Source organism: Molothrus ater, chromosome 8 (assembly GCF_012460135.2).
Source record: "Molothrus ater isolate BHLD 08-10-18 breed brown headed cowbird chromosome 8, BPBGC_Mater_1.1, whole genome shotgun sequence".
In the NCBI taxonomy this organism is placed as follows: domain Eukaryota; kingdom Metazoa; phylum Chordata; class Aves; order Passeriformes; family Icteridae; genus Molothrus; species Molothrus ater.
In genome coordinates, this window is record NC_050485.2 from 3212478 (window position 1) to 3224989 (window position 12512).

Sequence of the window (12512 nt, forward strand, 5' to 3'; positions counted from 1 at the left end):
AGCTGAGTTCTTGATCCTTCTTCCCACACTGGAGTTGCTTGGGGAGTTACTAAGCCTTGGGAGCCATGAGCTGCTTTGTGTATAAATTCCCACCAAAAGACAAGATATTCTAGTGTTTTCTAAGGAGTAGCCAGAAGTTTTACTTCCTCTAAGTAACATCACCAAAATCACCCTGTTTTGGCAAAAAAATTCCCAGCTCCATGAGGAGGGAGCAATGGGTGTTCTCCAAATGCGTGTTAAGACTTTGGTTTTCTTAAAATGCAGTTCCTCTGCTGGAGGTCAGAGAGCAAGGTACACTGAGAGGTGTCTCCAAATATTGAGTTTTTGGGAAAGAGAAAATCCCAAATGAGCACAAAGCCAAGGAAATGTGGCCTTTCTCATCAGTGAGCTTTTAATGTCTTTCAGAGTGCATTGCTTCTGCTGAGAGTACAGGGCTGTAAAGAGCAATTGAGTGCTGCAAATTGGTCCATTGAATAATTGAAAATAGTTTAAAATGGTATCATTGGCTTAAAGATGCCTAATGAAGCCATCTCATCCCTCAGGCCTTCCCAGGGGCTTTACCCTGCTGGATCCAAGTGGGTTTTTTCCATGTGGTCAGTGCTGCTGTTTGTTATTTGTTTGCTGGTGAAGGACACTCATCTCTCCACCATTCCTGTGTTTGGGTTCTGCTTTATTTGCTCTCTTTCTGTCCCCAGATATCTGATTGGAAGAAGTGAATCAAGAAAAGTGTTAATTGCCCTTTGCACTAAATCCTGGGTTAGCTGAAAAAGCAACTTGGCATGGAAAGCTGGTGGAATTATGGATCTAAAGGATCATTTCAACCAGATCTTTCCATGTATCTGTGTCTAGGTCTATATATATGGGTCTTTCCATATATCTCTAAGGTAGGAGTTCACTGATAGTGGTGTGGGCTTCAGTACCACATTTTCACTCATGTTGGCCCAATGGAAGGGATTGGAAATAGGTGATTTCTAAGGTTCCTTCCAATCCAAACCATTCCATGCTTCCATGTTAATGATTTGGAGGATCCTCCTGAACATCTCAAGATAGAAATAAAGCTTAAAAAGAAACTGAAGAAACAGTTTCTGCCTCATTGCCCAAGGGAAATCAGTTGCAATGAAACAGTCTCTATTTTTAATAATGTAGAAAAGGATGGTGAGGAGACAGCTCACACAATCAGAGAGAGCTGGGAATGCAGCAGAGCACTTGGGGAAAATCCAGAGGTGGTTTTCCCTTATAGAGGCAGGCATTAGGCCATATGAGAACCAAAGAGTCCTTTAAATGGCTTTGGAAACCACTGCAGGAGGAATATTGGGGTTGTTTGGAGGCATCTTAATTAAGGAGGCAGTGGGGAAATTTAGAGATGCTGCAGCTGGGAATGGTAAAATTTGGGGGGCAAAATAAAAGAGGGAGGGAAGGGCTACATTTAGCTGGGCAATCTGGTGTCTGCTGATTTTATGGTTTATGAGTTTGAGGGATGTAAATGCAGGGAGAGGAAGGGAAATGGAGCTTGTGCAGGCTGAGGTAATGGGCAAGGCAGGCACAGTGGGATTGGCAGCTCTAGGGACAGCTCTTCCCACATAAATCCTGGCCAGAAGCGTCACAGCCAAGGGGAGAGGCAGAAATCATCTGAGCCAGGCCCCATAAATCCAGCCCTGGACACCAGGGGTGTACATCTCTAATGAACATTCCTTCCTGAGCAGCAGTGGGATGAGCTAATTGTCTTGGGTGCCCTCTGCTTCCCCTGGCTCAGGGTCACATTGTTGGGATGGAAGTGTCATTCCAGGTAATTGGAGCTGGATATGTAGATCAAAGGAAGAAACCAGCCATGCCATTTATTAGCTGAAGTAGTGAAGTAATTGAATTTGCCAATTTAAAGCCACCCTTCTCTGCCTTTAGAAAATACTGACCCTGCAGATTTTTGATGCTGAACTGCTCATTTAAATTTTGGAGGTGTTGTTCTCCTCTGGGGCTTTGATACATTACTCATGGAAATGTGTGTTTAGAGATAGAAAAGGAGGGAAATGGCCCTTGTGAGGGACAAACGAGTATTTTACTCTGTTCACAATGTGTCTGCACAAATGGGATGTGCTATTATGTATTTCCTTAAAAAGAGGGGGGAAAAAACCCCAACCTGTGACAGTTTTTCACAAGGAATAACCAATTTCCCAATCTTTAAATAAACATCATTATATCCTTGTAGAGAAAATGGGGTAAGAAATAGGTGTTGACTGCTCTTTTTTCTACAACCTTGTAACTACATGAGAGTTTTGTCTGTTCCTCCTCTTCCTCACAGAGGAAACACCATTTCCTTGGTGGCAGATTTTGGGGCTGATAAGAAGAAATTGCCCTCAGGCTTTCATGCAGTGCTTTTGCAATTAAAGTGAATAAAATTCCACATGTTCTTGAAATATTAAGGGAGACGTTGGAAGCTTGTTGCTCTTCAAGAAAATGGAGAATTAATCACTGGAGACACTGGATGGATACAGAGGAGGCTTAATCCCTTAAATTTGATGTATGATTGGAGAGATTATGAAGGTAGTGCTGGGGGACTGGCTGTCCCCAGGTCAATTAACAGTGAGTTAATGAGGGACTGCGAGTGAAGGAGGGAAGAGCTGTGTGGAGGCCCAGCAGGGATGTGGCTGGAAGGGGGGATGACCCAGCACGTGGCTGTGGTCACAGGAGAGGCTGTTCCTGCACGTGGTGTCTGGAATTCCAGGCTCGAGGGATTGGCAGGGGGAAGTTGGAAGTGCAGGGATGATAAAAGCAGCACCACGTGTGCTGGGGATATCAAGCAGGTCCTGACAGGCTGTCCCTGCCATCAGCCCCAATGCCCTTACTCATCTATTTTGGGCACAAAGTGTTTGGGAAAAGGGTCTCATGAACCTGTCTGTTGAATCTTTTCCTGATAAAGTGCTGGTTGTTATTATAGCAAGGAGAAAACACAATGTGAAAGTTTTGAACTGGAGCTGTAACAAACATCCAAAATCCAGTTCAGTTAATTCCATATTCATTTCCTTTTGTCTGAGTGATTCCTCTTTGTCTCCCCTCTCCCACCCCCATTTGAGAAGTGCCTTCCCACAGAAGAGTGGATGCAAAAACTCATTATACCCTGAGCATCCATTGGAAATATTAAAAGTTGATTGCACAGATGAAATTAAAGAGAGCTGAACCTCACCAGTGATCTACATTAGATTTGGGAAATGAAAAAAGCAGCTAAGTTTTAACTGATCACTTAAGCTGACAGCCTTAGCATTAGTTATAACCTAGAGGATTCCCTAGAAATCCCAGCAAACACCACAAATCCTGTAGGAGGTGTGTATTTGAAAGTAGCAGAGCACGATAAATCCTCATATATTAACTTAATTTGGGAAAAAAAAATTGTGGCGCTGCGTTGTGGCTTCAAACAGTGACAGGTTCCAGAGCCTAATATGGAAATGTACTGAAATTCTGTGGTAGGGTGCAGGGAAAAGAGCGTGGCTGGCTGGGAAGTGATGCCTTTGCAGTTCTGACTAAATAAACCGTGACAGCACAGACTAAATGCAATGAAAAATAAGGTACAGCAACGTCTCAGCTCGTGAGCTCCAGCCCACAGCTCATCTCAGTGTCATGACTGGGCTCAGACAGGGTGGGCATGATTTGTTTAAATTTGTGCAGGGAGGCAAGAGCTGAGAAGTGCCCAGATCCCAGCTCTGCTCCTCACCCATGGGAAGCACAGAGAGTGCAGTGCCTGGGGAACACCCTCTGGCCAAACTGGTGTTTGACTGCATGGAACACGCTGGAGCTCTTGCTGCAGCATCATTTTCTGTTAACTGTCATTGGAAATAGCAGATGGCATCTTGCTTTCCAGCTTTTTCCACCTGTAAATAGAATAAATGTTCCAGAAATATCTCTCCTTACAACTCCTTGTTAAGACCTTTGGTAAAAGGAGGACCGTGAAACTCATAGCTAGGGGTTCCTACAAGCTGCATTTCTCCACTAAAATTGAAAGAATTGAGTAAATTTGCTTTTGGATAAAGTCATTCAGAACTTGTGCCCTTTTTAAATTGAGCTTTTGTATCTTTGTTAACTGGTTTTTGTGTTTTGTTGGGTTTTTCCTGTAGCTCCCCAGAGGAATTTTGAAATTGCCTTTAAGATGTTTGATCTGAACGGCGACGGCGAGGTGGACATGGAGGAGTTTGAGCAGGCAAGTTGAGCAATCCGTGCTGTGGGAGCTGAGCCATAAGCACAGCATCCCTCTGTGATGTTACTGCCTTCATTTTTGTGCTCAGTGCTGCTTTGCACCTTTCCCTTCTGTGCTCTACTGTGCTGCTTCAGTGCTGCTGTTTGTTTCTTTAAACTGGATGTGTCAAGAGAACATTGTTCATTCATCCAGGACAGCCAGCAGGACAAACTCAGGTTTCTTGTGGCTTTGTCACCACCATTCAAGGCCAGGCTGTGTGGGCTTTGGAGCAACCTGGTCTGGTGGAAGGTAGGGCATGGAACTGGATGAGCTTTAAGGTCCCTTCCAACCCAAACCATTCTATGATTCTGGAACATTTTCCTTACAAAAAGTCACCTTCAAGGTAGGCAAAGAACTTTTTTTCACTCTGCTGATAAAATGGGATTTTGATCCTACTGCATTCACAGCTTCTACTGCATTCCTTGATTTTGTCTTCAGAGAATAGCCAAGGTAAGTCTGCTTCAGAGGAGAGTTTATCCACTTATTCCAGTGTAATCCTAAAATGTGTTAGTGAGAGCATATTTTCATTAGTCCTTTACTTCTTACAAGGCTTCATCAGCAGGGACTTTGCTGCAGGTTTTTTAATGAGTTTAGCCTTCATGTCTGATACTGGTGAGCTCTTCCTATAAGCTGTGATTTATGGTTGTGTCTCAGTGAGAATAGATTGAAGGCTCGAGCGGTCAGTGGGGAAAAGATTTGCCCTCCCCTCCTAAGGCTAGAAATAGGCAGATTTTCCTTGCCTATTTCTAGCCTTAAGATATTGGGAACTTATAAACACCCTGAAATCACATCCTGAATCACCAGTGTGTGCTATTCATAAAAGGAAATTTAAATGCATTTACAAAGTGCTACCCAAGAACAAAGCAGCCCTGGAGAATGCAGGGACAGATTCTTACTCATGAGTTGGCTCCATGAGTAATTAACTGCAGAAGAGTCTCCACAAGGTCGTGTTTGAGGCTCTTGCTATAAATGGGAAGAACTAGTGGCAAAGGAGGTCTGTTAAATTACCTTCCTTTTCTAATATTTTGCTGCCATCCTCCCTAAATTATTACCTGTGTGTATGGTGTCATCATCACGAGCTTGCTCCAGAGCCATGGAATATGTCTGGGTAAGTGCAGGGGTTTAGATGCACACTTTGGACTATGAGGAGAGTGGAGTGTGTTGATCTGCAGTCTGACATCACTTCACTTGACAGCTTGAAATGCAAACCTGGGGTTTTGGTCATGTTCCTTCCTCTTGGGTTCCTGTGGCTGACATGACCCCTGAGGTATTAGAAAGTCTCTTTTTCCCAGCCCCGTGACCAAAGAAGAAGAAGTCAAGATCTGTTGGTTCTGCTTTTCAAGGTTGTTTATTTTCTCTTATCTGTTCCATTCTTTCTCTGACCTGCTGAGATCTGTCCAGCAGGTTGGGTTGTGGCACACTGACCACCCTTGGGGCGGTGTTAGCTTTTTATACTAAGAACTACGTGTGCTTTATTTACAGTCATTTTCCAATATCTATCACCTATGTTAGACAGTCTGTCTCTACCCTAAACCAATCAAACAGTGTCACCATCCCAGCAGAAGATGGAGGACAAGAAGAAGAAGGACAGGACATGCCCAGATGCCTTCATCTTTCCTCTTGAACCCCCTTTCTATAACCCTAAAATTCTACTTTTTCACCCTGTGACAAATTCACTATCGTTCTACTCAAACTCTTGTGGCTTGTAAATCCTCACACAAAGTTGGTAATTGTTTCCATGGGCTAAAATCAAAGGCACAGGTGCCTTTGACTCTGTGCCAAGGTCTCTGAGCCCCCTGCCAGGGTCTGGAATCACTCAGGGCAGCCAGAGGAATGTCCTGGGTCCTGACACCATCCTTTCCCCAAGTAAAAATTATTGTTCTTCTTTCTATCTGCATAGTGCATGGAGACAGCACTCCACTGCAGCTATGGGATGATATTGAACAGCCCAAAAGGTGATTTATGGTAGTTGCAGTGTTCTAGAATGAAATCAATTATGGAGATAGATGAATTTAAGAAAAGCAGAGAACAATTAACCTTCTACTAAAAATGCAGTGATGCCAAGGTGCTAACTCAGGTGTCACGTTTGGCTTTTTTATTAGAGCCACCTAAAATGAAAAAGGAACATTTCTACAAGATGAATGTTTCCTAATTGCTGTGAAGATGAGGGTACAAAATTGAATTCAATTATTTCAAATCATCCAGTAGACCAGGGGAAGTTATGCATGCATTAAGTCCCATAAATATCCTTAGGAAGGGGAAGGTATTTTTGTTAAGCTGGTTACCTGTGTCACTGCTTGTATAGAAAGGAATAAAGTTCCTGGTTAGCATCAGAATATTTGGGTAAAGGCTGAGAGTAAGAGGATGAAGGAGCTGTTTTGGAAAGTGAGAAGATATCTGTGAAGATACTGATTTGCTGCAAGAACAAACTCAGCTCCAGTGGGAGGCACATATATCTCATTATGCAAACATCTAACATTACAAACAATTGTTTAGATGATAAATCCTCTTTTTTACTCCTTATGGAAATGCCTCAGGAAGAGCATGAAGGATGGCAGGGTTTGCAGCTCTGTCCTGTTAATCTTACCTGGCAGGAGCAGCTGGAACTGACCCTCTCAGGGGATTATGCAGCACTTTAAAAGAGCAACATCACTTTGGGGAGAATGGGTGGAAGAAGAGGGGGAAGAAAAGGACCACCATATTCCATCCCTGCTGGCTGTGAGCACGTGGCAATGAACTTCCTACTCCTCCCTCACACCTTGTCTTTGGAGGCAGCCAACAGCAGGTCCCTCTTCTCACTGATGTTTGAAAACCTCATCAGGAAAGAAAATTACTTCAGTAATTTAGCTAATATGTGACTTAGCTGGAGGCTTGAACTGCCTAATAAAAAACCATTTCATTTCTTCAGGCCTTGATGAAGAATTTCAGGCTTTTTATCCAGTTGAGGCATGTGGTTAGTGCTTAGTCCTGAATAATGTGGTGCCTGCATCAGTATTGCCTTCAATTCTTCATCCTTTGGCAAATAAATTGTTAGTTTACTCCTCTGTTTTTAAAGAAAAGCTGGCTGAAAAGTAGAAAACTTGCCTGCAGTGTTACTGGTGATTTCTCTTTGAGTCTTTAACTATTTTAATTTTTTTTTCCCCTCATCTGGTACAGAAGATGAAACATGACAAACACTTAGGCTGAAATAGGAACAAAAAAGAGTGGAGCATCTCAGAACTCCCTGTCCTTGCACAATTGATGAGCTGTGGGTGAGGGCAGCTCCTTGCAGTGCTGCCTGCCTTTCTGGGCATTGAAAGGATTACCCAAAACAGGGACTGCTTCAATCATTTTGGCTCCAGTGCCCACAGGTGGATTTTCAACCTGTCCAACACTTGTTACAGATGGGAGAGGAAAAGAGAGCCATAGGATTCCACATAAATAACAGGCAGGAAAAGCTGCTCTGTGGAGCAGTCTGCAGTGTGGTAAACACTGATGTAGAAACAGGGGCAGTTTTCCAAGCTGGCCTTAAATTGCCTTGCTTCAGACAGTTTTATAAATATTTGTCTCCAAACTGTGCTGCATGCAGAGCTCACAGTTAACAGTGAAGCACAAAGCAAACTGAGGAGTTGCTATTTACAGTGCAAAAATCAGAGAATTCCTGAATACTTTGGGTTGGAAAGGACCTTAAAGATCATCTCAATCCAACCCCCCTGCCATGGGCAGGGACACCTTCCTCTATCCCAGGTTGCTCCAGGTTCTGTCCAGCTTGTCCTTGAACACTTCCAGGAATGGGGCAGCCACAGCTTCTCTGGGCAACCTCTGCCATGGCCTCACCACCCACACAGAGAGGAATTTCCTCTCAAAATGTAGTCTAAAGCTCCAGTCTTTCAGTGGAAAGCCATTACCCTTGTAAATATTCTCTCTCCATGTTTCTTGCAGGCTCCCTTCAGGCACTGAAAGGCCACAATTAGGTCACCCCACATCCTTCCTCACCTCAGAGTAACCAAAAAGCCTCAAAACCTCTTTTCTGTACTTTTTTCCTCTTCATTTTCTCCTCTAGTTGATTTTCCTTGTGTAAGAACAGCCAGCAGCCTGTGGGGGATGCAGGGTTTCCAGCAAGGTGAACCCAGCAGCAATAGTGTGGTGTTTTCCTCTAGAGCATCTCCTTTGGGGCTGTTCCAGCACTCACACTCTCATTAGGAAAAAGTTGAACACACTGAATACCACAATAATGAGGTTCTGGCATCCTTGTGACAGCTGGAGCTCTTGGCAGCTGCTCTTCTTCCTCCCTTCCAACTTTTGTCTGCAAGGGGAGGAGGCTGATGGCAAACAGTGGTGGTTGCTGGAGCTTTGGGAAGCCTGGGCTCTCAGGTGGGGTTTTTTTCCTTCTTTTTCAAACTTATTGTCCTTAATATGAATCCTTTTGCTGCCTTGTTGGAAGAGGTAAGTTACTATACAGAGAATAAGCCTGGCTTCTCATATCCCAGCAATAATCACTCAGATCCACTTGGTAGTTTAGTGAGATACTTGAGGATGGAGAGAGGACATGGCTGCATTTGGCTTGGTTGCCCCCTTAAATATGCACAGAACCCTTAAAATAACACACTCTGGGATTTTCAGGCTGTCACATCCTTCATGGTCAACCTTTTGCCATCTTTTATGGGGTAGGGAAGTTCTTTTGAAGAGCCTCTTGTGCTGGGTGGCACAGCCCCAGGGATGGAGGAACTTCCAGCTGTGACAGAGAGCAGCAGGCAGCAAGGAGAGGGTGCCCTTGGGTTGAAAACCCCAGGATTTGTGCTTGAGTGGGAAGAAATGTGTTGTCAGCAAACTGGGGGTGCTGTGAGCTCACAAGGATGGACAGTAAAGGAGTGGAAGCTCTAAAACATTTGAAGAGGTTTTTCTTCCCCACCATCCCTGGATGTGTTTAAGCCTGGGTGCCAGGGTTTAGTTGAGGTGCTGGGGCTGGGTTGGATTCAATGATCTTGACAGTCTCTTCCAACCTTGTGAATTCTGTGATTGTTGCAGCTTCCCCACCTCCTGGGATTTTGCTGGGAAGAAGCTGCTCTGCTGACCAGGGGTGGGATCATCACTAGAATGTTTATCTGCAAACTGGCTGAATTGTTTCCTAAAACTCATCTTAAGCACTTGATTCTCTTCTTTCTTTAAAATGGACTGAAAAAGCCAAAGCCTAGGTTGGCCAGAGAGGTTGTGGCCTCATCCTTAGAGGTGTTCAAGGCCAGGCTGGACAGGGCTGGAGCAAGCTGGTCTAGTGGAAAGTGTCCCTGCCCATGGAAGGGTTTTGGAACTAGATGGTCTTTAAGGTCACTTCCAGCCTGAATCATTCTGTGACTCTCTTAAGCTCAGCCAATTTTTTGAATTGTTGTGTCTCCTGAGAATTGTTTTAGGAGGAAAAGAAAGGATTGTGGAAACCCAGAGCACTGGGAATATTTCTCTGTCTGCTCTGGGAGAGCACTGACTTTGACCCTCATTCATGGAGAAAGTTTCCCAGATTTCAAGATAGACTGGAACCCACAAAAGTGTGCAATAGGTTACAGAGAGCAGTGTAGGTGTATCACTGGGTGAGAAATTGAGGTTTTGGGATTTTTAGTGTGCTGTGGATGGAAGCAAGATGGAGGGCACAGGGTGTCACCCTGGGTTTCTTCTTCATGCTGCTTCTTCCTCCTTCTCCATGGGTTTGGGTGGCATTTTGTCATTGGGCAGAAAAGTCCCCATTGCAGCTCTGTGGGATCAGTTATTGGGTTAAAAGGGAAAATAATCCAGGTGTCAGCTCTTAATTGGACAGTTTAGTCTTAAAAGACCTTGGAACCAGAAATTGTTGCCATTTTGTGCCTTCTAATGAAAAGCTGCTGAACTCACAGCAGTGAGACTGTTTTACTGATAAGAAATAATAAACACCTGAGTCTGAACATGAACTACTGTCTGAAGTGCCTTCAATCCAGACCCAGATGAGAGGAATGGCAGATTTGTCTTTCCAAACAAGCTGTGGGTCTGCTGGTAGATAAAACCAGCACTGGGAGATAAAAGAAGCAATGGGAAGGATTCCACTGACTGATGAATGGAAAAGGATATTTGTTTTTACAAATAAACTTTAGGTTTGCTGATAAAATAAATTAGACATTGAAAGATGAAAGAAACGATAGGGAAGAAAAACCCCTAAATTCCATAAGAATTGAAAATTAAAAGGAAGGTTATACATTAGAGGGAAATCTCTGGTATTCTCGGGGCTTTAGCTGGTCACAGTGACCCCAAGATGTGTTACAAAGTCTCTTTTCCCAGCCCAGCGGTCAAAGAAAGAGTCAGAGCTCTTCAGTTCTCATTCTCAAGGTTGTTTATTGTTTCTTATCTATAAAATTCTTTCTCTGACCCGCCAAGGTCCATTCAGCAGGACAGACAGAGGCACTCTGCCTGCCCCTGAGGTGGTGTTATCTTTTTATACTAAAAACTATGTGTACATTATTTACCATAACTTCCCAATACCCATCACCTGTGTTAGACAGTGAGCTTCTACTCTAAACCCATCTAAAAGTGCCACCATCACAGCAGAAGATGGAGGCCAAGAAGAAGAAGGAGAAAGGCTGGACAGGCCCAGATTCCTCCATCTTGCCTCCTGAACCCCCATTCTAAAAACCCCAAAAAATCTATTTCTCACCCTGTGACAAGCTAATTATTATTCTACTTATACTTTCGCGGTTTGCAGATTTTCATATAAGGCTGGTAACTTTTTCCATGGGTCATAATCAAACCCACTGGTGCCTTGGGCTCTGTGCCAGGATCTCTGAGGCCACTGGCAGGGGTCCTGGCAATCCAGGACAGCCAGAGGGATGTCCTGAATTCTGACATGGTATCAGGCATTTTGGGAAGTCTGTACCTTCCAAGTCCCTCAGCCAATGAGGAAAGAGAGAAGGGCAATGTGGCTGGGAAATTGGGATAAAAAGGGAGGCTGCATCCTCCAAAAATTGGAGAGATCCCAGGGGAATGCCCCATGGCCTCTCCCTTTATTTGAATAAAGTAAAAGGACTCCTCTGTCTCCTTTTTGACATAAACTGTCGCAGACAACTTTTATGAAATATCCTTTCCTTAGGATTTTTCCTCCTGAGAAGCTGAGAGGCCTCAGGAACAAAATGTAACCAATGGTTATCTGCTGCTGTGGAATGCAACAGGTGGATCTGGGATTGGCTTATGTGGTGTTTCTAATTAATGGCCAATCACAGCCAGCTGGCTCAGACAGAGAGTCCAAGACAGAACCTTTGTTATCATTCTTTCTTTTTCTATTCTTAGCCAGCCTTCTGATGAAATCCTTGCTTCTATTCTTTTAGCATAGTTTTAATATAATATATATCATAAAATAATAAATCAGCCTTCTGAAACATGGAGTCAGATCCTCGTCTCTTCCCTCAACATAAGACCCCTGTGAACACCATCACAATAAACCTCTGATGTTTGTGTATTCATTTTCCTGGCACAGAGAAACCAACAGCTGGTAGCCCCACAAAGGCTGGCACAGGCACTGGAGTGGTTTTGACTGTGCCATGTCCCTGTGGTTTGTAGGTGCAGAGCATCATCCGCTCCCAGACCAGCATGGGCATGCGGCACCGGGACCGCTCCACCACCGGCAACACCCTCAAGACCGGCTTCAACTCCGCCCTCACCACCTACTTCTTCGGGGCTGACCTCAAGGGGAAGCTCACCATCTCCCACTTCCTGGACTTCCAGCGCAAGCTGCAGCACGACATTCTGAAACTTGAGGTTTGGAATGGTTGTTTTTGTCCAGGGGAGGGCAGTGCAGCGTGGGTTGTGCTTAGGGTGGGTGTGAAAAATGCCAGGCAGTTGTTTTTTAAAAATTTTAAAAGTGTAATGATAATAAAATGGTTATAAAAATAGCAATATAATTAGAGTAATAATAATTTGGACAATATGGATTAGGACAATATGTGACAATAGAAATAAAGAGTTACAGACAGTCCAGGTACCTCTTTCTGGGCAAAATAAGCCCAAAAAAAGGCCCCACGTTAACAGAGGATTAACCCTTAAAAGCAACAGCCTGTTGCATATTCATACACCTCATCCATGATGCATAAATTCCATTCAAACACAGGATTCTGTCTGGGCAGTGTCAGCTTCTTCCTCTGAATCCTGACTGAGGCTTCAGGGCTGGGCAAGGCAGGAAGAACTCAATAATGGAGCAATAAATTCTCTTTCTCTGAGAGATTCAGGTGTCCTGTGGCTGCTATCTCGCTGCAAGTCCTTTCTTTAAAGAAAGTATCCTACATAGCATAGTTTCTATTTT

General features: G+C 44.0%; 1 protein-coding gene across 1 annotated transcript in view; it reads left to right on the forward strand.

Annotated features, from left to right (window-relative positions):
- Window positions 1–12512, forward strand: part of MICU1 (mitochondrial calcium uptake 1) — a 94161-nt gene that overhangs the window by 52848 nt on the left and 28801 nt on the right. The window contains 2 exon segments of the mRNA XM_054515627.1: window positions 4104–4186; window positions 11774–11971. Of these exon segments, the coding sequence (XP_054371602.1) occupies window positions 4104–4186; window positions 11774–11971 (281 nt within the window).